Genomic DNA, 22998 nt, shown 5'->3' on the forward strand with positions numbered 1-22998 from the left:
CACTGTCAGCATCGGAGGGATAGAGAGGGCTGGGCATGAGTGCAACTAGTTCTGAAAAGTAACTACATTTAATTTGTCTGTAGCTTACCCATCAGCTTACCTATAGTGTAGACCTCCAATAGATATATCATACAGTCTATGAAATAGACCCAGTTGATATTTAAGGTTATGCACATTTCATAACCACTGGAGGGCAGCAGTATTGCCATAGTAAAACCAATTTAGGCTATATTGTAGGCTATTTGTTAATTCAATTAATCTACTCTTCTCCACTAAAATATACCATATCAGTGTAATACTGTAATCACCTATCAGGAGGGTTGACTAAATTAAATAGAAATTCAATTAAAAAGATATATATTTTATGTAGTTGCCTGTGAGCACTCCAGAACGTCACGTTTCGTTTGTTCTTTATTGGTTGTTTTGTGCAGTTCACTTCAAATAATATGTCGAACCGATTTCATGCTGCGCTTTGGTCTGAATGTTCTTACGACGATCGTGACAGAAGATCCCACCACAACAGGACCAAGCAGCGTGCCCAGGAGGAGAGAGTATCCTGGACTTGGGAGGAAATCCTGGCAGGACAGGACCGCCTTCCTTGGCGGCAGACGCAAGGACAGAAGGGAGGACAGCGACGATGCCAGGGTTCACAAGGGGTTCACAAGGAAAGCCCAAAGGACAGCCCAAATTGTTTTGGGGGGGAGGGGGGCACACGGGATGGTCGGCGGTGCCGAGGAGCGAACCAGAGCCAATCTGGGAGAAGAGGGAGAAATTGAAGGAGAGTGAACGGAGAGAGTCAGAGACCGTCAGTGAGTTAATGGAGAAATTGGAGAAGAGAGAAATGAGAGGGTTGTTATGTTGGTGTATGATGCACGACATTTGCCCTAAGGAGCGTGTTATCTGTTCGATGCCACCTGAGTCAGCTCTCTGTACTCGTCCTGAGGAGCGTGCTAGCAGTCTGGTAAAAACTGGGCCGGCTCCATGCACCAGGTCTCCAGTACGCCTCCACAGCCCTGTACGTCCTGTGCCAGCTCTCCGCAATCGCCTTGAGGAGCGTATCATTTGTCTGGTACCATGTGTGCCGGCTCTACGCACCAGGTCTCCAGTACCCCTCCACAGCCCAGTACATCCTGTGCCAGCTCCCCGCACTCGCCGAGTGAAGTGTGTCATCGTTCCGGTACAATTTGTGCCGGCTCTACGCACCAGGTCTTCAGTGCGCCTCCACAGCCCAGTACGTCCTGTGCCAGCTCCTCGCACTCGCCCTGAAGAGCGTGTCACCAGTCCGGTGCAACCTGTGCTGGTCCCACGCATCAGGCCTCCAGTGCGACCCCCCCCCCCCCCCCCAGGCCGGCATGTCCTGTGCCTGCTCCTCGCACTCGCCCTGAAGAGCGTGTCACCAGTCCGGTGCAACCTGTGCCGGTCCCACGCATCAGGCCTCCAGTGCGCCTCCCCAGTCCGGTACGTCCGGTGCCAGCTCCCCGCACTCGCCCTGAAGAGCGTGTCACCAGTCCGGTGCCACCTGTACCGGCTCCACGCACTAGGCCTCCAGTGTGCATCAACAGTCCAGAGCTTCCGGCGACGGTCCCTAGTCCAGAGCTTCCGGCGACGGTTCACGGTCCAGAGCTTCCGGCGACGGTTCACGGTCCAGAGCATCCGACGACGGTTCACGGTCCAGAGCTTCCATCGATGGTCCATAGTCCGAAATCTCCTACGACGGTCCACAGTCCGGAACATTCTAAGACGGTCTACAGTCCAGAGCAACCTACGACGGTCCACAGTCCGGAGCCTCCTACGACGGTCCACAGTCCGGAGCCTCCTACGACGGTCCACAGTCCGGAGCCTCCTACGACGGTCCACAGTCCGGAGCCTCCTACGACGGTCCACAGTCCGGAGCCTCCTACGACGGTCCACAGTCCGGAGCCTCCTACGACGGTCCACAGTCCGGAGCCTCCTACGACGGTCCACAGTCCGGAGCCTCCTACGACGGTCCACAGTCCGGAGCCTCCTACGACGGTCCACAGTCCGGAGCCTCCTACGACGGTCCACAGTCCGGAGCCTCCTACGACGGTCCACAGTCCGAAGCCTCCTACGACGGTCCACAGGTCGGAGCCCTCCTTTGCGCTGGTGCCCAGTCCAGGCACGGCGTCTAGTCCAGCTCCAAGGCCGGAGCCTTCCTCTGTGCCGGTGCCCAGTCCAGGCACGGCGTCCAGTCCCGCTCGATGGCAGGAGCCTTCCTCTGCGCCGATGTCCAGTCCAGGCATGGCGTCCAGTCCCGCTCAAAGGCCGGAGCCTTCCTTTGCGCCGGTGCCTAGTCCAGGCACGGCGACCAGCCCAGCTCCAAGGCCAGAGCCTTCCTCTGCGCCGGTGCCCAGTCTGGGTGCGTTGTTCAACCCAGCTCCATGGCCGGAGCCCTCTTCTGCGCCAGTGCCCAGTCCAGGCACGACGTTCAACCCGGCGCCATGGCCGGATCCGGGGTCTGGGCGGGGGTTACGACCTGCACCGGAGCAGCCACCAACGCTAGATGCCTCCCCTATTGAGTCAGGTTTTGTGGCCGGAGTCCGCACCTTTGGGGGGTACTGTCACGCCCTGACCATAGAGAGCCTTTTATTCTCTATGTTGGTTTGGTCGGGGCGTGATTAGGGTGGGTAATCTAGGTTGTCTATTTCTTTGTTGGCCTGGTATGGTTCCCAATCAGAGGCAGCTGTTTTTCGTTGTCTCTGATTGGGGATCATATTTAGGCAGCCATTTCCCCACTGTGTTTTGTGGGATCTTGTTTTGTTTTTGTGTAGTTGCCTGTGAGCACTCCAGAACGTCATGTTCCGTTTGTTCTTTATTGTTTTTTTTGTGTGGTTCACTTCAAATAATATGTCGAACCGATTTCACGCTGCGCTTTGGTGTGAATTTTCTTACGACGATCGTGACATTAAGTTTTCAGACCTTTTACTCAGCATCTTGTTGAAGTACCTTTGGCAGCGATTACAGCCTCAAATCTTCTTGGGTATGACGCTACAAGCCTGCACACCTGTATTTGGGGAGTTTCTCCCATTCTTCTCTACAGATCCTCTCAAGCTCTGTCATGTAGGATGAGGAGCGTCGCTGCACAGTTACTTTCAGGTCTCCACAGTTCGATCGGGTTCAAGTCCCGGCTCTGGCTGGGCCACTCGAGGACGTTCAGAGATTTGTGCTGAAGCCACTCCTGCGTTGTCTTGGCTGTGTGCTTAGGGTTGTTGTCTCGTTGGAAGGTGTCTGAGGTCCTGAGCGCTCTGGAGCAGGTTTTCATCAAGGATCTCTCTGTTCTTTGCTCTGGTCATCTTTCCTTCGTGCCTGACTAGTCTCCCAGCCCCTTCCCACAGCATGATGTGGGCACCACCATGCCTCACTGTAGGGATTGTGCCAGGTTTCCTCCAGACGTGACACTTGGCATTCAGGCCAAAGAGTGCAATCTTGGTTTCATCAGATCAGAGAATATTGTTTCTCATGTTCTGAGAGTCTTCAGGTGGCTTTTGGCAAACTCTAAGCGGGTGGTCATGTGCCTTTTACTGAGGAGTGGCTTCCGTCTGGCCACTCTTCCATAAATGCCTGATTGGTGGAGTGCTGCAGAGATGGTTGTCTTTCTGGAAGGTTTTCCCATCTCCACATAGGAACTTTGGACCTCTGTCAGAGTGACCATCAGGTTCTTGGTCACATCCCTGACCAAGTTCTTCTCCCCCGATTGCTCAGTTTGGCTGGGCGGCCAGCTCTAGGAAGAATCGTGGTATTTCCAAGCTTCTTCCATTTAAGAATGATGGAGGCCACTGTGATATTGGGGACCTTCAATGCTGCAGAAATGTTTCCGTACCCTTCCCTATGCCTTGACACAATCCTGTCTCGGAGCTCAACAGACAATTCCTTTCGACCTCATGACTGGTTTTTGCTCTGACATGCACTGTCAACTGTGGGGCCTTACATAGACAGGTGTGTGCCTTTCCAAATCATGTCCAATCAATTGAATTTATGGGGTATTGTTTGTAGATTGATGAGGAAAACAACTAATTGAATACATTTTAGAATAAGTCTGTAACTAACAAAATGTGGAAAAAGTCAAGGGGTCTGAATACTTTCCAAATGCACTGCAAACTCAAGAACAATTATATTTTAGGATTCATAATACAGTAGACTATTTAAAGCATAAACATAGAATGGTAACCCAATCTATTGACATAATGACGATTTTAGGGAGTTTCTGTTTTGATATTGAGCGCAGGTAATTGTTCCATTCCATGGCGGTGTTTGCATCCTGTGTTTGCCAGTCGAGAGGGAATCCCCATCCACTTACTGTAGGCTACTGTATGTAGGTTGTTCTCCGATAAGCTTCAAAGAAATGTAGCGCATAGTGCCGAACGCATAAAGTGAAAAGGCTCCTCCCAGTCAAGACACCGCCATAAAGATGTGACAATATTTAAGAATAGGTCATCCCATGCTCTCTCTTGAGAACAGTGTCCGTGAGATCGATTTCATTACTTTTCAGAGACGCTCACATGGTTAGAGGTAAGGAGTTTATTCTCATTCATAGTGAACATAGGAGAGGGTAAACGTCCTGAAACTGACGCAGTGATGTTGATGCACTTAACACTAGGCTATTACGTTATTAAGTTTATGCATGTGATTATAACATTGTTTTTCAGATTGCAATTATGAGCCTACAAAATATTAATTAAATTGTCTTTGAATCAAGATGACCAACAAATCCAGAAGTGTTTAATTCTTAAATTATTTAATTCTTACTTATTGTTTGTGATTTTTTTGTTGTTGATTAAACATATGTAATAATCTCAATGATTATACTCTCAAATTATCAGTGATAATATTTGATAAAAACATGATTTAACTAATAACATTAACCACCATCACTCAACACCAAATGACAATGTATTTTTCTTTTGCATTGCATGACCGACTAATTGGTCCCACATCATGCCCATCCTTCTATTGCATGTGTTTTTCGAAAGAGATGAATTTAGAGGGGGACTGCGGCCTGTCAGTGATTTGTGGCAATGGGAAACTTAGACAGTGGCTGATCGATCAGATTGACAGCTGCATCTATCCCGGACTGGTTTGGGAGAATGAAGAGAAAAGCATTTTCAGGATTCCGTGGAAACATGCGGGCAAACAGGATTACAATCGTGACGAGGATGCTGCGCTCTTCAAGGTGCGTTAGGACCCACACCTTCACTTTACCCGACTTCTCCTATTGTTTTTCTTCTACTTTTAAGTTACTATTTACAACTCGTGAATATTGAATATAGTGTGTAGGAACCCCATAAAGTATACCTAACTCAATCATATTCATACTTATTTATCTCCAGACCTAGTCTAGTTGGTCTGGTGTAATTTACAGTATTTGCTATAGACTACCTGTTGATTTTTACTACAGTATAGCAAGTGATGATCTTTGTTCAAGGCAATGAGTATTTATTCAAGGCAAAGACCATGACATGTTGATTTTGATGCAGGCCCATAATGCCTTACTTATTGGCATGTAAATTGAAATTGAATGCAGAGAGGAAGTCAAATCATGATGTTGTTGATAATTGCAGGCCTGGGCATTGTTCAAAGGGAAACATAGGGAAGGAGTGGACAAACCAGACCCCCCTACATGGAAGACCAGACTGCGATGTGCTCTGAACAAAAGCAATGACTTTGATGAGCTGGTGGAGCGAAGCCAACTGGACATATCCGATCCTTTCAAAGTCTACAGAATCATACCGGAGGGAGCTAAGAGAGGCACGTTTTGTTCATGTTATTGTAGTATTACCAAAGTCAAGTCCATGTCATGAATGCCTACTGTTCTGACTGTACTGTACCATAGTGAAGTGATATAGGCTACTGGCAGTTGATATCAGAGATTTCATGTGTCAAAGGTAATAAGGCACTAGGGTTCAAGTTACACCTGCATTGCCGTAACAAAACCGTAACTTGTGCTTCTGAGAAATGTTGTAGTCTGCCCATCCCTAGAACACCCACCTGCTTACATAGAGGGTGAGCCCAAACTCATGTTGTCTGACTGAACCTAGCCGAGCAGACATATACACACAGCCAGCAATGTTTCATTTTGCCTCCATCGTCTGATGAGGCAGGAAGCAGAGAGGAAGCCGATGTGTGTACCAAAAAGGCCTTGACGCTTTTTTTAGAAGGCTTCAGTTACCCAGTGCAGAATGCACAGCATACACACTTAACCTCCAGCCTTTGTTATGCAAGCCTGAAGGCTCCACCATCAGAAGAACCCTTTGTCACTCTCATATGGCAGTGTCAGTTAGGATTGACTCTTCGAGACCAAACCTGCAACCTAGGGGTTGAGACACTTTACACGTTGTTATCGCATGGCTCTATAGTTTCTGTATTCAACTGTTTGAAGAGGCTGAATAGCCTTGAGCTCTGTTGAAAAGGCTCTAATTGTAAGGATGACAGTTGACAGATGAATACAATTTCATTTGATTTGACTTCTTATTGAGGACATACATATTTCTGGAGGGACCACCACATAATGTTGCATTAGAACATAGATTTCTATGATGTGATGTCTAATGTTAAGTTTCTGTAATGTAGGGATCAAGATGGCAGAGACAATGTCCCACATGAGATCAGTCAACAGCTACCCTATGCACTCTCTATACCCATCTCTACAGAGCCAGGTAAGGTAATGTGTTTACCCCTGCAACAGGTACAGTTGAAGTTGGAAGTTTATATACACCTTAGCCAAATACATTTAAACTCAGTTTTTCACAGTTCCTGACATTTAATCCAAGGAAAAATTCCTTGTCTTAGGTCAGTTAGGATCACCACTTTATTTTAAGAATGTGAACTGTCAGAATAATAGTAGAGAGAATGATTTATTTCAGCTTTTATTTCTTTCATCACATTCCCAGTGGGTCAGAAGTTTACATACACTCAATTAGTATTTGGTAGCAGTGCCTTTAAATTGGTTACCTGGGTCAAACGTTTTGGGTAGCCTTCCACAAGCTTCCCACAATAAGTTGGTTGAAGTTTGTCCCGTTCCTCCTGACAGAGCTGGTGTAACTGAATTAGATTTGTAGGCCTCCTTGCTTGCACACACCTTTTCAGTTCTGCCCACAAATTTTCTATGGGATTGAGATCAGGGCTTTGTGATGGCCACTCCAATACCTTGACTTTGTTGTCCTTAAGCCATTTTGCCACAACTTTGGAAGTATGCTTGGGGTCATTGTCCATTTGGAAGACCCATTTGCGACCAAGCTTTAACTTCCTGACTGATGTCTTGATGTTGCTTCAATATATCCACATATTTTTCCTACCTCATGATGCCATCTATTTTGTGAAGTGCACCAGTCCCTCCTGCAGCAATGCACCCCAACAACATGATGCTGCCGCCCCGTGCTTCACAGTTGGGATGGTGTTCTTCGGCTTGCAATCATCCCCCGTTTTCCTCCAAACATAACGATGGTCATTATGGACAAACAGTTAAATGTTTGTTTCATCAGACCAGAGGACATTTTTCCAAAGAGTACGATCTTTGTCCCCATGTGCAGTTGAAAAACCGTAGTCTGGCTTTTTTATGGCGGTTTTGGAGCAGTGGCTTCTTCCTTGCTGAGAGGCCTTTCAGGTTATGTCGATATAGGACTCGCTTTACTATGGATATAGATACTTTTGTACCTATTACCTCCAGCATCTTCACAAGGTCCTTTGCTGTTGTTCTGGGATTGACTTGCACTTCTCGCACCAAAGTACGTTCATCTCTAGGAGACAGAACACGTCTCCTTCCTGAGCGGTATGACGGCTGCGTGGTCCCATGGTGTTTATACTTGTGTACTATTGTTTGTACAGATGAACGTGGTACCTTCAGGCGTTTCGAAATTGCTCCCAAGGATGAACCAGACTTGTGGAGGTCTACAATTTATTTATTTTTTCTGAGGTCTTGGCTGATTTCTTTTGATTTTCCCATGATGTCAAGCAAAGAGGCACTGAGTTTGAAGCTAGTCCTTGAAATACATCCACAGGTACACCTCCAATTGACTCAATTTATGTCAATTAGCCTATCGGAAGCTTCTAAATCCATGACATCATTTTTTTGAATTTTCCAAGCTGTTTAAAGGCACAGTCAACTTAGTGTATGTAAACTTCTGACCCACTGGAATTGTGATACAGTGAGTTATAAGTGAAATAATATTTCTTTAAACAATTGATGGAAAAATTACTTGTGTCATGCACAAAGTAGATGTCCTAACCGACTTGCCAAAACTACAGTTTGTTAACAAGAAATTTGTGGAGTGGTTGAAAAACGAGTTTTAATGACTCCAACCTAAGTGTATGTAAACTTCTGACTTCAATTGTACCTTCAAAGATCTTCACAGCTCTCTCTCCCTGCTGGGTGTGGATCAGGAACCCACCACTACCTGACTAATAGCTGTCTCCTCTCCCCTTGGCCTGTCCCCAGGTGTCTGGCGGATTCATGATTCCTCAGGAGAGGAAGGAGTGGAGGGAGTACAGCCACGCACTGGACCAGCCTCAGCCTCACCAGCCACCCCACATTGAGCTGCAGTACAACCAGTGCCACTACCCACAGCCACTCAGCCGACCCTGGCACACTGGGCCACACACAGATAACGGTGAGACATGGCATGACCATGGGGAAGACACTGATTATAGGAATGAAAATATCATGGAGAGATAAGACTCCACAGTACATGTCCTTCAGTACAAGTACAGAGGAGCCATGTAGAGATGAAGCCATGTGAACACCATACTTCACTAGTTCTCATGTTAACTTGGTTTCAGATAGTGAAAGGCTATAGTATAGGTCAGTGTTCTGTATGACAGATTTGACATATGTTAATCTGAGTGACGCACACACACACAAGTTGTAAAAACAGCTACGGTTTGACAGTGAAGGCTTTGGTGACCACCAGTTCTCCAAAATAATGAGGGCTTCATTTAACAGTCTTTAGTCAGGTTCCTCCTGATATGAAATTATTTAGACAAGGTCTAGTAATTCATCCTCCATGATATGTACACTAAAAACACTCATTCATTGGTTAATAAAAGTATTTATTTATCTTCTCCCCTCAGGTTATCAGTTCACTGGCTCCTTCTGTTCCTACTCTTCCTCAGAGTCTCACCCCACAGCATTTAAAATGGACCACAACATGTCTACCCTTTCTGGTACATGCTATTTTATTACCTCTAGATTACTAAGTTACTACTGCTGCTACTGCTACTACTGCTACTACTCCTACTTCAGCTACGACTGCTCTTACTACTGCTGCTACTACTTGTACTACTACTACTGCTAACTATACTAATACTACTGCTACTACTACTACTGCTACTGCTACTGCTACTACTACTACTACTACTACTACTACTGCTACTACAGCTAACTATACTAATACTACTGCTGATACTACTACTACTACTACTACTACTGCTACTACTACTGCAACTACAGCTAACTATACTAATACTACTGCTGATACTACTACTGCTACTACTACTACTACTACTAGTACTGCTACTACTACTACTACCATTGCTAGCTAGTCTTTTCATTTCCTTCAAGATATCATGGAATTATTCCCGCACACCTTTTTCAGTTATTGTGCACACTGCATGTGTGTATTGTATTGTAATTCCACACCACTGACCAGTGTTAATGACAGACACAAAGAGAAGATTAGTACGATGTATTGGAGCGTACTGAATTATTATCTCGTGTTACCAACCACCTGACTGATGTCTTGAGATGTTGCTTCAATATTGCCACATCATTTTCCTACCTCATGATGCCATCTATTTTGTGAAGTGCACCAGTCCCTCCTGCAGCAATGCACCCCCACAACATGATGCTGCCACCCGCATGCTTCACAGTTGGGATGGTGTTCTTCGGCTTGCAAGCCTCCCCCTTTTTCCTCTAAACATAACGATGGTCATTATGGCCAAACAGTTCTATTTTTGTTTCATCAGACCAGAGGACATTTCTCCAAAAAGTACGATCTTTGTCCCCATGTGCAGTTGCAAACCGTAGTCTGGCTTTTTTATGGCGGTTTTGGAGCAGTGGCTTCTTCCTTGCTGAGAGGCCTTTCAGGTTATGTTGAAATAGGACTCATTTTTACTGTGGATATAGATACTTTTGTACCTGTTTCCTCCAGCATCTTCACAAGGTCCTTTGCTGTTGTTCTGGGATTGATTTGCACTTTTCGCACCAAAGTACGTCCATCTCTAGGAGACAGAATGCATCTCCTTCCTGAGCGGTATGACGGTGTTTATACTTGCGTACTATTGTTTGTGCAGATGAACGTGGTACCTTCAGGCATTTGGAAATTCCTCCCAAGGATGAACCAGACTTGTGGAGGTCTACAATTTTTTTCTGAGGTCTTGGCTGATTTCTTTTGATTTTCCCATGATGTCAAGCAAAGAGACAGTGAGTTTGAAGGTAGGCCTTGAAATACATCCACAGGTACACCTCCAATTGACTCAAATTGTGTCAATTAGCCTATCAGAAGCTTCTAAAGTCACAATGACATTTTCTGGAATTTCCCAAGCTGTTTAAAGGTACAGGCAACTTAGTGTATGTAATCTTCTGACCCACTGGAATTGTGATATAGTGAATTATCAGTGAAATAATCTGTCTGTAAACAATTCTTGGAAAAATTACTTGTGTCATGCACAAAGTAGATGTCCTAACCGACTTGCCAAAATGATAGTTTGTTGACAAGAAATGTGTGGAGTGGTTGAAAAACGAGTTGTAATGACTCCAACCTAAGTGTATGTAAACTTCTGACTTCAACTGTATGTTGTTGATATTTTAGATGGGTGACTGCAGGGACCACTACAGTTACAGTAACATACGCAGTATTAAATAAAATAATTGTATTGTTTATCAGTGTTGAAAATACAGAACTGGCTCCTTTTGCATTGTCTGTAAATGGAACAGTATTTAATGTTTAGCTCGGCTGATTAAGAAAGTCGTAAAGTTCAGCAGTTTGCTAACTTCCGTCATTCACTTTCTTTCTATATACACTGTTTGCAAGAGGAAACTGACTTTTAGCCATTGAAAGTGATTTCAACTTCCCCAGGCATCTTCATATCAGAAACACATTCAGATGTTTATTACGACTAAACACATGGAAAGAATGCGTTTGTTTTCAGACAGCTGTCAATCTTTTTTGGAATACTTTTACTTACTGGTTAATTCTCTAACATCTTCCCCCCTCTTTCCTCCAGACTTCCGACTGCACGTATCCCTGTTCTACCGTGAGTCTCTGGTCAAGAAGGTAACCACCTCTAGTCCTGAAGGCTGCCGGATCACTTCTTCCTCCTCATCTTCCTCTCCGTCCTCCCCCTCCCCCGAGGACAGGCTGTACAGTGGTGCAGAGACGGTGCAGTTCCCCTCCCCTTACCCCCAGTCTCAGAGGAGAGGGGCAGAGAAGCTACCCAACGTCCTGGAGAGGGGCGTGCTCCTGTGGATGACGTTAGATGGGCTCTATGCCAAGCGGCTGTGCCAGAGCCGAGTGTACTGGGAAGGCCCGCTGGCACCCTACACGGACAAACCCAATAAATTGGAGAAAGAACAGACCTGCAAGCTGTTTGACACCCAGCAGTTCCTCACTGGTGAGAAACAGTATTTTGATTGTGAGCTGATGATGGTGCTGAACATTGATGATGGTGGTGAGGATACCTACTGTAGAATGTGAAGTCACTCTCCATGCTGTGGTATCAGTGGGTATGCGACCTGTCATGTTCTCAGCGGCGGCCTGTCAGTGGAGTGTCCGTGAAACAGCCCCCGCCCACCTCCTGTGGTCCACCACTCAGTCTCTAGCTGCAGTTTACATGTGAACCACTCATTTTTTAACACCAACGACTTCCTTGCAAATGACTGGAAAAAGCTTTCTCTGACTCCTTTTTCTCATTCTGTGAACCTTTTATTTTTAGCATTTTCCATGCAGTGATACTGAATCACAATACCCATCTCTCTCAAGCTGAACGTCCTTCCTTCATGAGCAAAGTAGATGTTTTCAGCTGTTAGGGGGCGAATTGGTGAATTGTGGGTGAAATAAGGTGATAAACTCATTGTACACTCCCTCCATCCAGAGCTGCAGGGGTATGCCCACCATGGCCGTCCCATACCCAGGCACCAGGTGGTGCTGTGTTTCGGAGACGAGTACCCGGACCCCCAGCGCCAGGCCAAGATGATCACAGCACAGGTACAGTACATTACAGACTCTAGCTATCTTGTTATGGTTGGAATCAACAGTGCATTACAATAACAGTCCAACATGATAAAGGCTGAAATAAAAAGAAAACAAAATATAGCCTGCCTAGCCTTGTTACTCATGATGATAAACAAAGGACTCTATCAACACGTCCAAATCGGTTCTTCCCCCACTCTCTTGGCCCTAACCCATCGATGTTTGCAAATCTGTAGGATCTGGATAGGTATAAGAAGGGCAGTGCGTATTGCTTATACCTTACACATTTTCAGAAACTGAAGGTTAGGCCCAAGGGGGAGGGGAAGGGAGAGATTTGGTATTTGCTATTCTTGGTTACCCAGAAATAAATTCTTGCGAAATATGGTCAGCTTCCTTATTTACTTCTGGGTCAATACGTGTTAACAATTGAGAGTTCCGTTGTACCGGGGAGGAAGCAATGTCTCCACCCTCGTAAAGGAAAGTCTCCCCCTCCACTAATTAACTACTGCGCACACAGGCTTGAAATCACCCCCCCCCCCCCCCCCCCCCATGTATATATATTGAAGCGCCGCCTTCGCCCAATTGTGATTATTTCAAATGGTGATGAAAACCCAAACACAGAAACTACTGCTGCTAGTTATCTCAGCCATTCGATTACAGCCCTGACAGATTCTCTCGGTTTACACACAGAATCTGCCCAAGAGAGATTAGGTAAATGGGAGCAGTCTTTCTTCCTTTTCATTCATCATTCATGGTGTGACCCCTGCATGTGTTGCAGGTGGAGCCCATGTTTGCCAGGGGCATGTTATACTTCAGCCAGCAGAGCAACAGTCACTGCCTGAGTGACTATGAGCTCCAGGGACACACAGAGATCTCCCTTCCGGCTCCAGGAGTCTACCAGAGGACCCTTCAACAGAGCTCCCCTCTAGCTCCAGGAGACTACCAGAGGACCCTGCAACAGAGCTCCCCTCTAGCTCCAGGAGACTACCAGAGGACCCTTCAACAGAGCTCCCCTCTAGCTCCAGGAGACTACCAGAGGACCCTTCAACAGAGCTCCCCTCTAGCTCCAGGAGACTACCAGAGGACCCTTCAACAGAGCTCCCCTCTAGCTCCAGGAGACTACCAGAGGACCCTTCAACACATGCAGGAGTAACACACAAACAGGCCCCAGGAGCCATGGACATGAATGTAGATAGACCAATGAGCTTTACATCGCTTCTCCTGAATAGTGTACAGTATACTCAGGTCTTGGACTAAAATACCTTACTGTAATTTCAACGTAAGACTGGACTGTGCCTCCATCGTCAGTGTCAGCAGTTTGACCCAATGATCAATGTTAAAAATGGGGGCGCTGAAAGAATCTACCCTAGTTTGTACAGCCTTACAATTATTTTTGTAATCAACCATTTTTTTTGCTGTTCTATTAAATGATATGAAAAAGTGAATACCTATCACAAGAGGTGGCGTGTAGGCCTATCACAAGAGGTGGCGTGTAGGCCTATCACAAGAGGTGGCGTGTAGGCCTATCACAAGAGGTGGCGTGTAGGCCTATCACAAGAGGTGGCGTGTAGGCCTATCACAAGAGGTGGCGTGTAGCCCTATCACAAGAGGTGGTGTGTAGGCCTATCACAAGAGGTGGCGTGTAGGCCTATCACAAGAGGTAGCATGTAGGCCTATCACAAGAGGTGGCGTGTAGGCCTATCACAAGAGGTGGCGTGTAGGCCTATCACAAGAGGTGGCGTGTAGGCCTATCACAAAAGGTGGCATGTAGGCCTATCACAAGAGGTGGCGTGTAGGCCTATCACAAGAGGTGGCGTGTAGGCCTATCACAAGAGGTGGCATGTAGGCCTATCACAAGAGGTGGCATGTAGGCCTATCACAAGAGGTGGCGTGTAGGCCTATCACAAGAGGTGGTGTGTGTTACTCGTATTCCTGTGACATCTGTGGGTGCTGATGGGAAAGCTCCTGACCTGTGATAGTGGTGTGGGGGGGAACCCCACTGCTTAGCCTCTCTCGCTCTCCCCTCTCTCATTTTCTTTCAACGAGAGGGGGATGCATGTGTATTTGTGTGCATGTGACATGGTGACAGTGTATAGGATGTGGTTTGGGGTAGAGGGTGTAGGGTGGGTGATGGGGGACCAATGTGAAGCAGAGAGGGACTGTCTGAAGCAGGAAGCACAAGTCACAGGTGCACAGGAAGAAGAGTAGCCCTCAAGAGAAATTAAGACTCGAGAAGGAAGAAGAAGTGAAATGTATATGAATGAAGAATACAAATGGATCATTGATATATTGAAGTGTGTCACACAGAGAATTTCTGTGTAGTATATTTTCACCATTTATCAAACAATCTATGAAAGGGGTTCACTCCACTTAAGGCCAGGCACTGAATACAATTCCCTTGACATATTTTGATTATTTATGAACAACAATAGGTAACTTTGATGCAACCTAACTGAATAACTATTATTGTATTCTTATATTTTCTTGATTATCAGGCTCCATAATCTTACTTTTTGTGACAACACAAGTCAAAGTTTTCCATTCATATATTTCTATTGTCTACTACTTCCCCATCTCAAAACTGATTGAAAAAAGGGTAGCCCTGGCATACAGTGCATTCGGAAAGTAGTCAGACCCCTTTACCTTTTCCACATTTTGTAACGTTACAGCCTTATTCTAAAATGTTTTAAATTATTATTTATTTCTTATGAATCTACACACAATACAAAACAGACCCTTTGCTATGACACTCGAAATTGGCACACACCTGTTTACAGTCCCACAGTTGATAGTGCATGTCAGAGTAAAAACCAAGTCATGAGGTCGAAGGAATTGTCCTCAGAGCTCAGAGAGGATTGTGTCGAGGCACAGATCTGGGGAAGGGTACCAAAACATTTCTGCAGCATCGAACGTCCCCAAGAACACAGTGGCCTCCATCATTCTTAAATGGAAGAAGTTTGGAACCACCAAGACTCTTCCTAGAGCTGTCCGCCCGGCCAAACTGAGCCATCAGGGGAAAGAGCCTTGGTCTGGGAGGTGACCAAGAACCCGATGGTCACTTTGACAGAGCTCCAGAGTTTCTCTGTGGAGATGGGAGAACCTTCCAGAAGGACAACCATCTCTGCAGCACTCCACCAATCAGGCCTTTATGGTAGAGTGGCCAGAAGGAAGTCACTCCTCAGGAAAAGGCACATGACAGCCCACTTGGAGTTTGCCCAAAGGCACCTAAAGGACCATGACAAACAAGATTCTCTGGTCTGATGAAACCAAGATTGAACTCTTTGGCATGAATGCCAAGCGGCACGTCTGGAGGAAACCTGGCACCATCCCTAGGTGAATTATGGTGGTGGCAGCATCATGCTGTGGAGATTTTTTCAGCGGCAGGGACTGGGAGACTAGTCAGGATCGAGCGAAAGATTTAATGGAGCAAAGCACAGAGAGATCCTTGATGAAAACTGCTCCATAGCGCTCAGGACCTCAGACTGGGACGAAGGTTCACCTTCCAACAGGACAACAACCCTAAGCACACAGCCAAGACAATGCAGGAGTGGCTTCAGGACAAGTCTCTGAATGTCCTTGAGTGGCCCAGCCAGAGCCCGGAATTGAACCCTATCGAACATCTCTGGAGAGACCTGAAAATATCTGTTCAGCGACGCTCCCCATCCAACCTGACAGAGCTTGAGATAATCTGCAGAGAAGAATTGGAGGAACTCCCCAAATACAGGTGTGCCAAGCTTGTAGTGTGACACCCAAGAAGACTCAAGGCTGTAATCACTGCCAAATGTGCTTCAACAATGTACTGAGTAAAGGGTCTGAATACTTATGTAACTGTGATATCAGTTTTTTATTTTTAATACATTTGCAAAAAAACTTTTTTGCTTGTCATTATGGGGTATTGTGTGTAGATTGATGAGGGAAAAAACAATTCAATTAATTTTATAATAAGGCTATAACGTAACAAAATGTGGAAAAAGTCAAGGGGTCTGAATACTTTCCGAATGCACTGTACATGTACCAGTAATATACAACTCCAATTCGAGAGAAATTGTTGTTATCAGTTGTCTAGTGGTGGAGGGGAGGAAGCTGTTATAACAAATTGTTTCCCCTTGGCAGCTGGATGTGATGGAGGACACTGGCGTAGCACACACCACATGGGGCCCACGAACTTTGCCCCCCAAAATACTTTGAACATTATACATTTCCATGTCAGCGCTATGCCTGGAAATACCCTTGTCCGGAGCAAAGGATCCCAATATTAAACTCTCCAAAAAAGTGTTTAAAATTCCAAAAACTGTCAATAATGGATATTAACTGAAAAATGATCGTATGTAGTGTCTTGCAATAGCCCTGAGAATATTCTCTCTCAGAACTGTGATTCCTAAAAGATGTGTCTGGAGATTTGATACATTTGAACTCCTTATTCATTTCATCATGTAGTGCAACAAGACCACTCATGGTCTGTAAAGCTCCTTACTTTTGATAGATTTAAACTAACAATATTGGAATCACCATGGTCACAACCATAAACTGTCAACTCCATCTGCCTGGTATATGAATTGTAGTTCAAATATGTTGTGAGTGAGGCAGGCAAAAACGGGAGGAGAGAAGGACGGGAAATAACAGCTCTCCGAAAAATTGTTTCTCAACAACAACAAAAAAACTCACAGTGATGGGGTAGGAACTGAACTGGATACTGTGGGATGATGACATGCAGGTGTGTGAACAGGTGATTAGAATTCCGGTGATTGGGATCTGGAGAGTGAGCTGGAAAGTGGGCTGTGTTCCCGGGATCTAAGTGTTTGGGAGTGGGAGTTGGACGCAGACATTACAGTGTGGAACTTCTTCCGTCCCCTTTCTCTGTCTTAGCTAGCCACTGACTACACTTTAGCTGGCTAGTTAGCAGAGCAGTAGATAAAAACATATTTTAGTATTACTTAGCCTAGATAATTATTTGTACAGTATGTCGACTTTGGTGTCTATTTCAGACCTTATGGCATTTTTTAAGAATTAAAAGGGGAGAAGACCACTATAAGTCTGGCCATGTGGAGAAGTGCAGCTACAGTGAGGGCAACTTGCCGGTTTGGTCAGGGCCAGCATGAGGGATAAAGTTTATCCTGTGTCAGTGAGTGTAGGCATGAGGGATACAGTTTTCCTGTGTCAGTGAGTGTAGACATGAGGGATAAAGTTAATCCTGTGTCAGTGAGTGTAGTCATGAGGGATAAAGTTAATCCTGTGTCAGTGAGTGTAGACATGAGGGATAAAGTTTATCCTGTGTCAGTGAGTGTAGACATGAGGGATAAAGTTGATCCTGTGTCAGTGAGTGTAGACATGAGGGATAAAGTTTATCCTGTGTCAGTGAGTGTAGACATGAGGGATAAAGTTGATCCTGTGTCAGTGAGTGTAGGCATGAGGGATAAAGTTTATCCTGTGTCGGTGAGTGTAGGCATGAGGGATAAAGTTTATCCTGTGTCGGTGAGTGTAGACATGAGGGATAAAGTTGATCCTGTGTCAGTGAGTGTAGGCATGAGGGATAAAGTTTATCCTGTGTCAGTGAGTGTAGGCATGAGGGATAAAGTTTATCCTGTGTCGGTGAGTGTAGCTCTATTAAATTAAGTTTGAGCATCTTAGCAATACAATGTGTTCTATACTGCTGACAACATTCTACAAGGATAGAGCCACTTATTCAACTATATAATCATGAACCAGATCACCCCGGATACCAGTCAGATGAGTGATAACTCAGTTCTAGGATGTTGTCATTGATGAGATTGAATCTAAAATCTATTGACATTCAGAATGGACTTTGTTTAGACATCCAGTCTGTATTGTAGTTTCATGACCTGAGACAAATCTTCAGAGGCACAGTATTTATTTATTCAGAGTGCTACATGCAATCACACAGTCTTGATTTATAGGATCCTTGCCACTATATGATTGATATGTCAAGTAATAAAATCCCAAGTTATTAATTAAACGTTTATGGAAAAACTGCACTTGTCCTCGTGAAAATGACAGTTTATTAAATATTCTATAGCTGTAATGTCATCAATCAAATACATTTTATTTATATAGCACATCCTTCCTCTTGGCAGGTCTCTATAGGTGACCAGGGGATTCTCTCTACCACATACGAATGAATGCCTCTGTGGAGCTCAAAAGTATAGCTATGCAGCCAAATGTGGCAGTTCACAATACTGGCCGTATGGATGTGGAATGCGAGTGGAGGAAGCCAGCCGTGCCCAACCAGGTGCAATCAGTGTAGGACCTACAATGCATTTGGAAAGTATTCAGACCCCTTGACTTTTTAAACATTTTGTTATGTTACAGCGTAATTCTAAAATGGACTAAATTGTATTTTTTCCCCTCATCAATCTACACACAATACCCCATAATGTCAAAGCAAAAGCAGGATTTTAGAATTCTTGCAGATTTATTCAAAAAAAAGTAATAATAGCATTTACAGAAGTATTCAGACCCTTCACTCAGTACTTTGTTGAAGCACATTTGGCAGTGATTACAGCCTCGAGTCTTCTTGGGTATGACGCCACAAACTTGGCACACCTGCATTTGGGGGGTTGTTACCATTCTTCCTTGTGGCCCCCCTAAATGTGGAGTATGAAATCATTTTTAACATCCGTTATTAGACAGTGGCAACGCGGAACACTAATGATTATGAACATGGTCTTTTGCCTGCTAATGCCTGTAATGCAGTGAAGAAAACGATATGACAACAATAACGTCCAATGTAACTGGCCCCTCTAACAGTACAACTGCCCCCCCCCCCCCCCCCCCCCCAAGTTGAAATGGTCTAGAACCGCCACTGGTTGTCTTGGCTGTGTGCTTAAGGTCGTTGTCCTGTTGGAAGGTGAACCTTCGCCTCAGTATGAGGTCCTGAGCACTCTGGAGCAGGTTTTCATCAAGGATCTCTCTGTACTTTGCTCCATTCATCTTTCGCTCGATCCTGACTAGTCTCCCAGTCCCTGCCGCTGAAAAAATCTCCACAGCATGATGCTGCCACCACCATAATTCACCTAGGGATGGTGCCAGGTTTCCTCCAGACGTGACGCTTGGCATTCATGTCAACGAGTTCAATCTTGGTTTCATCAGACCAGAGAATCTTGTTTGTCATGGTCTGAGAGTCCTTTAGGTGCCTTTGGGCAAACTCCAAGTGGGCTGTCATGTGCTTTTTCCTGAGGAGTGGGTTCCTTCTGGCCACTCTACCATAAAGGCCTGATCGGTGGTGTGCTGCAGAGATGGTTGTCTTTCTGGAAGGTTCTCCCATCTCCACAGAGAAACTCTGGAGCTCTGTCAAGGTGACCAGCAGGTTCATGGTCACCTCCCTGACCAAGGCCCTTCTCCCCTGATTGTTAAGTTTGGCCGGGCGGCCAGCTCCAGGAAGAGTCTCGGTGGTTCCAAACCTCTTCCATTTAAGAATGATGAAGGCCACTGTGTTCCTGGGGACGTTCAATGCTGCAGAAATGTTTTTGTACCTTTCGCCATATCTGTGCCTCAACACAATCCTGTCTCTGAGCTCTACGGACAATTCCTTGGACCTTATGGCTTTGCTTTTGCTCTGACATGCACTGTCAACTGTGGGACCTTATATAGAAAGGTGTGCCTTTCCAAACCATGTACAGTCAATTGAATTTACCACAGGTGGACTCCAAGTTGTAGAAACATCTCAAGGATTTCAATTTCAAGTCTCATATCAAAGGGTCTGAATACTTATGGGGTATTGTGTTTAGATTGATGATGATTTATTTTTATATCATCACCATCCCTATTTTAGAATAAGGCTGTAACGTAACAAAATGTGGAAAAGGGAATGGGTGTGAATACTTTCCCGAATGCACTGTATACCCAGCCGAAGACTACAACCCTCTGTCCAGAGAGCTCACAGAGGAGGATCTTTAGTGGCTAAGGAACCGTCTCTGGGGCAGGTTCAGTGGAATGGCATAAAACAACTGACACCCTCCCTGTTGTCCCTGTCTGTACCGGACATTGTTAAAAAACAAGGGCACCTGGGGTATGCGGGCACCAACTTCAACTGGCACACCATGAGGAGACGGACAGCAATTATGGAGCAGTGGTTATGGAGCTCGTTACTCCGTTGCTGCTGAAAAGGATCCTCAGATCAGTCATTAAATGGGGTGCTGTCTGTAAAGTGGGGCACAGATAATGAAGAGGAGGGCATCAAGGCATTCAAAATGGCTACAGGTATGGATGTGCAGGAGTCAGGGCTTTGGGTCAAGGGGTCTGAGATCCTGGGTACCTCACTGGATGGTCTGGTGGGGACCACAGCAGTGGTGGAGGTCAAGTGTCCCTATGGCGCAAAGGACCTTACCATTGAAGAGGCAGTGAAGTCAATGAATTTCTGTATCAAGGAGGGAGGGTCTTACCGCCTCTGTGAAGACCATCCTTACTGGCACCAGGTCCAAGGGTCAGCTCCACATCACTGGAAGGGATACCTGCTTCTTTGTTTTATGGACTACCAAAGCCTACATCACCATCCCCATCCAGCGTGATGACCTCTGACAGACTCATATTGATCCTCCTGTCAGTACCTGTTTTTTCCAATGGTCTAAAAATATTCCACATAGTTCATACACACACACTACGCTCCCAGAATAGGTTATATTACGTTCAAGTTTTGCTCAAAGCAGCTAACTAAAGTAACGCACTGTAGTTTGGTTTATCATAGGCACAGTGGGAATTTACATATGTGATGTTCAAATTATTTCTTACCCCATGTGTTTTACTTGCTGAAGGCCCCAGTCATCCCTGCTTGTATCTGACATTGTTGAAAAACAAGTGAACAATGAATAGAAATCATACACACACACTAGGCTTCGAGAATAGGTTATATTACATAGAAGTTTTGCTCAAAGCAGCCAACTAAAGTAATGTACTGAAGTTAGCTTTATCATGGGCACAGTGGGAATTTATATCTGTGATGTTTAAATGATGTCTTACCCCCAGAGTGAAAGATGGAGAGATTACATCACTTCCATCAGATCTCCTTGCTGAGGGTAGTGTTGATCATGCACTGCTTCCTGTGGGGTGAGCCTGATGTTCCGTATTTCACGTGTCATGTCTAAAACATTTGGAAAAGGGGACATAAGGTCAAAATTTCGATGCATCGACAAATTCAATGTTTTACACAATATTGTATCACATTTGATGAGTTACTGACCTGTCCGTCCACAGGCTCGATCTGCTGTAGTCTCTACAACTGGACGCTCGGATCACACTGGCACAGGATGTCCATGCACCGGATGGCCCGAGGGATGCACTCCTGTTGGACTAGAAAACAAAGGGACATTTGGTCAGTGGTGGGTCTTTTTAAAAGCTGTATCAACATCTTTATCTGGACAGAAAATGCATTGTTTATCATAACACAAACCCACCTTGGACATTGTGACAAGTGGTCCCTCAACACCCAATCGTCATGCCTCATTGTTTGTTCTTGTTTCCCAATCAACAGTCTGGATCTTCCTCTTCTGCCATGGTGGATGAGCTTGCTACTGTTTCTGATAAATATAGGGCAATTTCTCTTTCCCACTGGAAAATGGCAGATGCAGACCCAAGTTTTGTCATCGGGTTTCTGATCCACCCATCTGAAAGACAAATATATGTATATGTTTACTAGCTCGCTAAGTTGATTACTAAAATGGTAACATCTATATTAAAATACAATAACCCACAGACTTGACTATAGTAAAGGTAAAATAGACTGGGCTTTGGTCAATCTGCACATCTAAAATCCTACTACTGTATGTGGATGGGACATTTCTGCTTCGATGGAGGAATTATCTGGAATGCTCAAAAAGATGACCAGGACTGTCTAGGGTACTATTTGCCCAAAGAGATGGCGTATTGCGATGGGCTATATAACTCTACTTCTGATTCTAATTCTCAAGAGGAAAGTTAAAACCGTCAGCCGTGAGGTCACTAATGAGGACTAACAGTGATAGCGGGAACGTTTGAAAGGTACTGACATGCAGCGATGGAACATAAGGATTTTGTGCACTGGCCAGCAAACCACGATTTATACTAGCCCGGGTAACATTCAGGTCCTAACTCTGTGCCATGCAATGTTTGTAAAGGCAAAATTTCACTGCAGTGTCAGGCTAGTTTGCCACATTTTCTGATAGCCATTTCACTGCTGTGTCAGGCTAGTTGACAAATTGTCTACTAGCCCAGTATGAAGAGTACTAGCCTTGGGCTAGCTTAATTTCCATCCCCGCTGACATGTATAACTGACTTCACAGGTCATTTGATTAATCATATATAACAGATGCACACGTGGAACAAAACTATTTGTGTTTTGTATTGGAAAGTATTGTGGCCACCTGTCCTTTGTGAGCTAGCTATTCGGCTAGTTAATGTTAGCTCACAATTCGCATAGTCACACTTTTCCACATGTTGACATGCTAGCTAATGTTAGCCCTCCAGGGTAGGGATATTTAGCTAACGGAAGGTAGTTATGTTAGCTCATCGTTCGTGTTGTCAGACCTTTCCCCAGACCCCACGGGTGGTCACATGCTAGCTAGTTCACCAGTGCAGGGATATTTAACTTTAGCTAGTTAGCGTTAATAGCTCATTCGCTAGCAAGTCACCGCCTGTCGGAAAAGTCTGACTACACCACAGAGAGATACGGTGCAACGTTAGCTAGCTAACGTTCAGTAATGTAGCCAACTAGCCAACCAAGGTGCTTAACTAGCTAGCCCACCAGAAAATATTTAGCTAGTCATATAAGAATTTAGTCAACGTTTGGTGGTTTGTTGCTATTTGGGTC

General features: G+C 45.2%; 1 protein-coding gene across 2 annotated transcripts; it reads left to right on the top strand.

Moving 5' to 3' along the window:
* The first annotated feature begins 4328 nt into the window (after positions 1–4328).
* On the top strand, positions 4329–18191 carry LOC106569154 (interferon regulatory factor 4). Of its 2 annotated transcripts, XM_014140189.3 has the most exons (9): positions 4329–4527; positions 4989–5188; positions 5577–5763; positions 6586–6671; positions 8450–8621; positions 9082–9174; positions 11236–11622; positions 12103–12215; positions 12979–18191. In XM_014140189.3, exons 1-9 carry the CDS (start codon positions 4518–4520, stop codon positions 13351–13353), a joined length of 1623 nt encoding a protein of 540 aa, XP_013995664.1. In that variant the 5' UTR covers positions 4329–4517; the 3' UTR covers positions 13354–18191. The 2 variants fall into 2 exon arrangements, with proteins under 2 accessions (XP_013995664.1, XP_013995666.1); XM_014140191.3 differs by lacking the exon at positions 9082–9174.
* Positions 18192–22998: the final 4807 nt, after the last annotated feature.

The sequence above is a fragment of the Salmo salar genome, chromosome 14 (assembly GCF_965601325.2).
Source record: "Salmo salar chromosome 14, fSalSal1, whole genome shotgun sequence".
NCBI lineage: Eukaryota > Metazoa > Chordata > Actinopteri > Salmoniformes > Salmonidae > Salmo > Salmo salar.

Bases quoted from the DNA above. Each gene is read 5' to 3' on its own strand.
- LOC106569154 (XM_014140189.3), top strand. The intron at 5,189-5,576 runs GTGCGTTAGGAC...TGATAATTGCAG, and splicing joins AGGATGCTGCGCTCTTCAAG to GCCTGGGCATTGTTCAAAGG. The intron at 8,622-9,081 runs GTGAGACATGGC...TTCTCCCCTCAG, and splicing joins TGGGCCACACACAGATAACG to GTTATCAGTTCACTGGCTCC.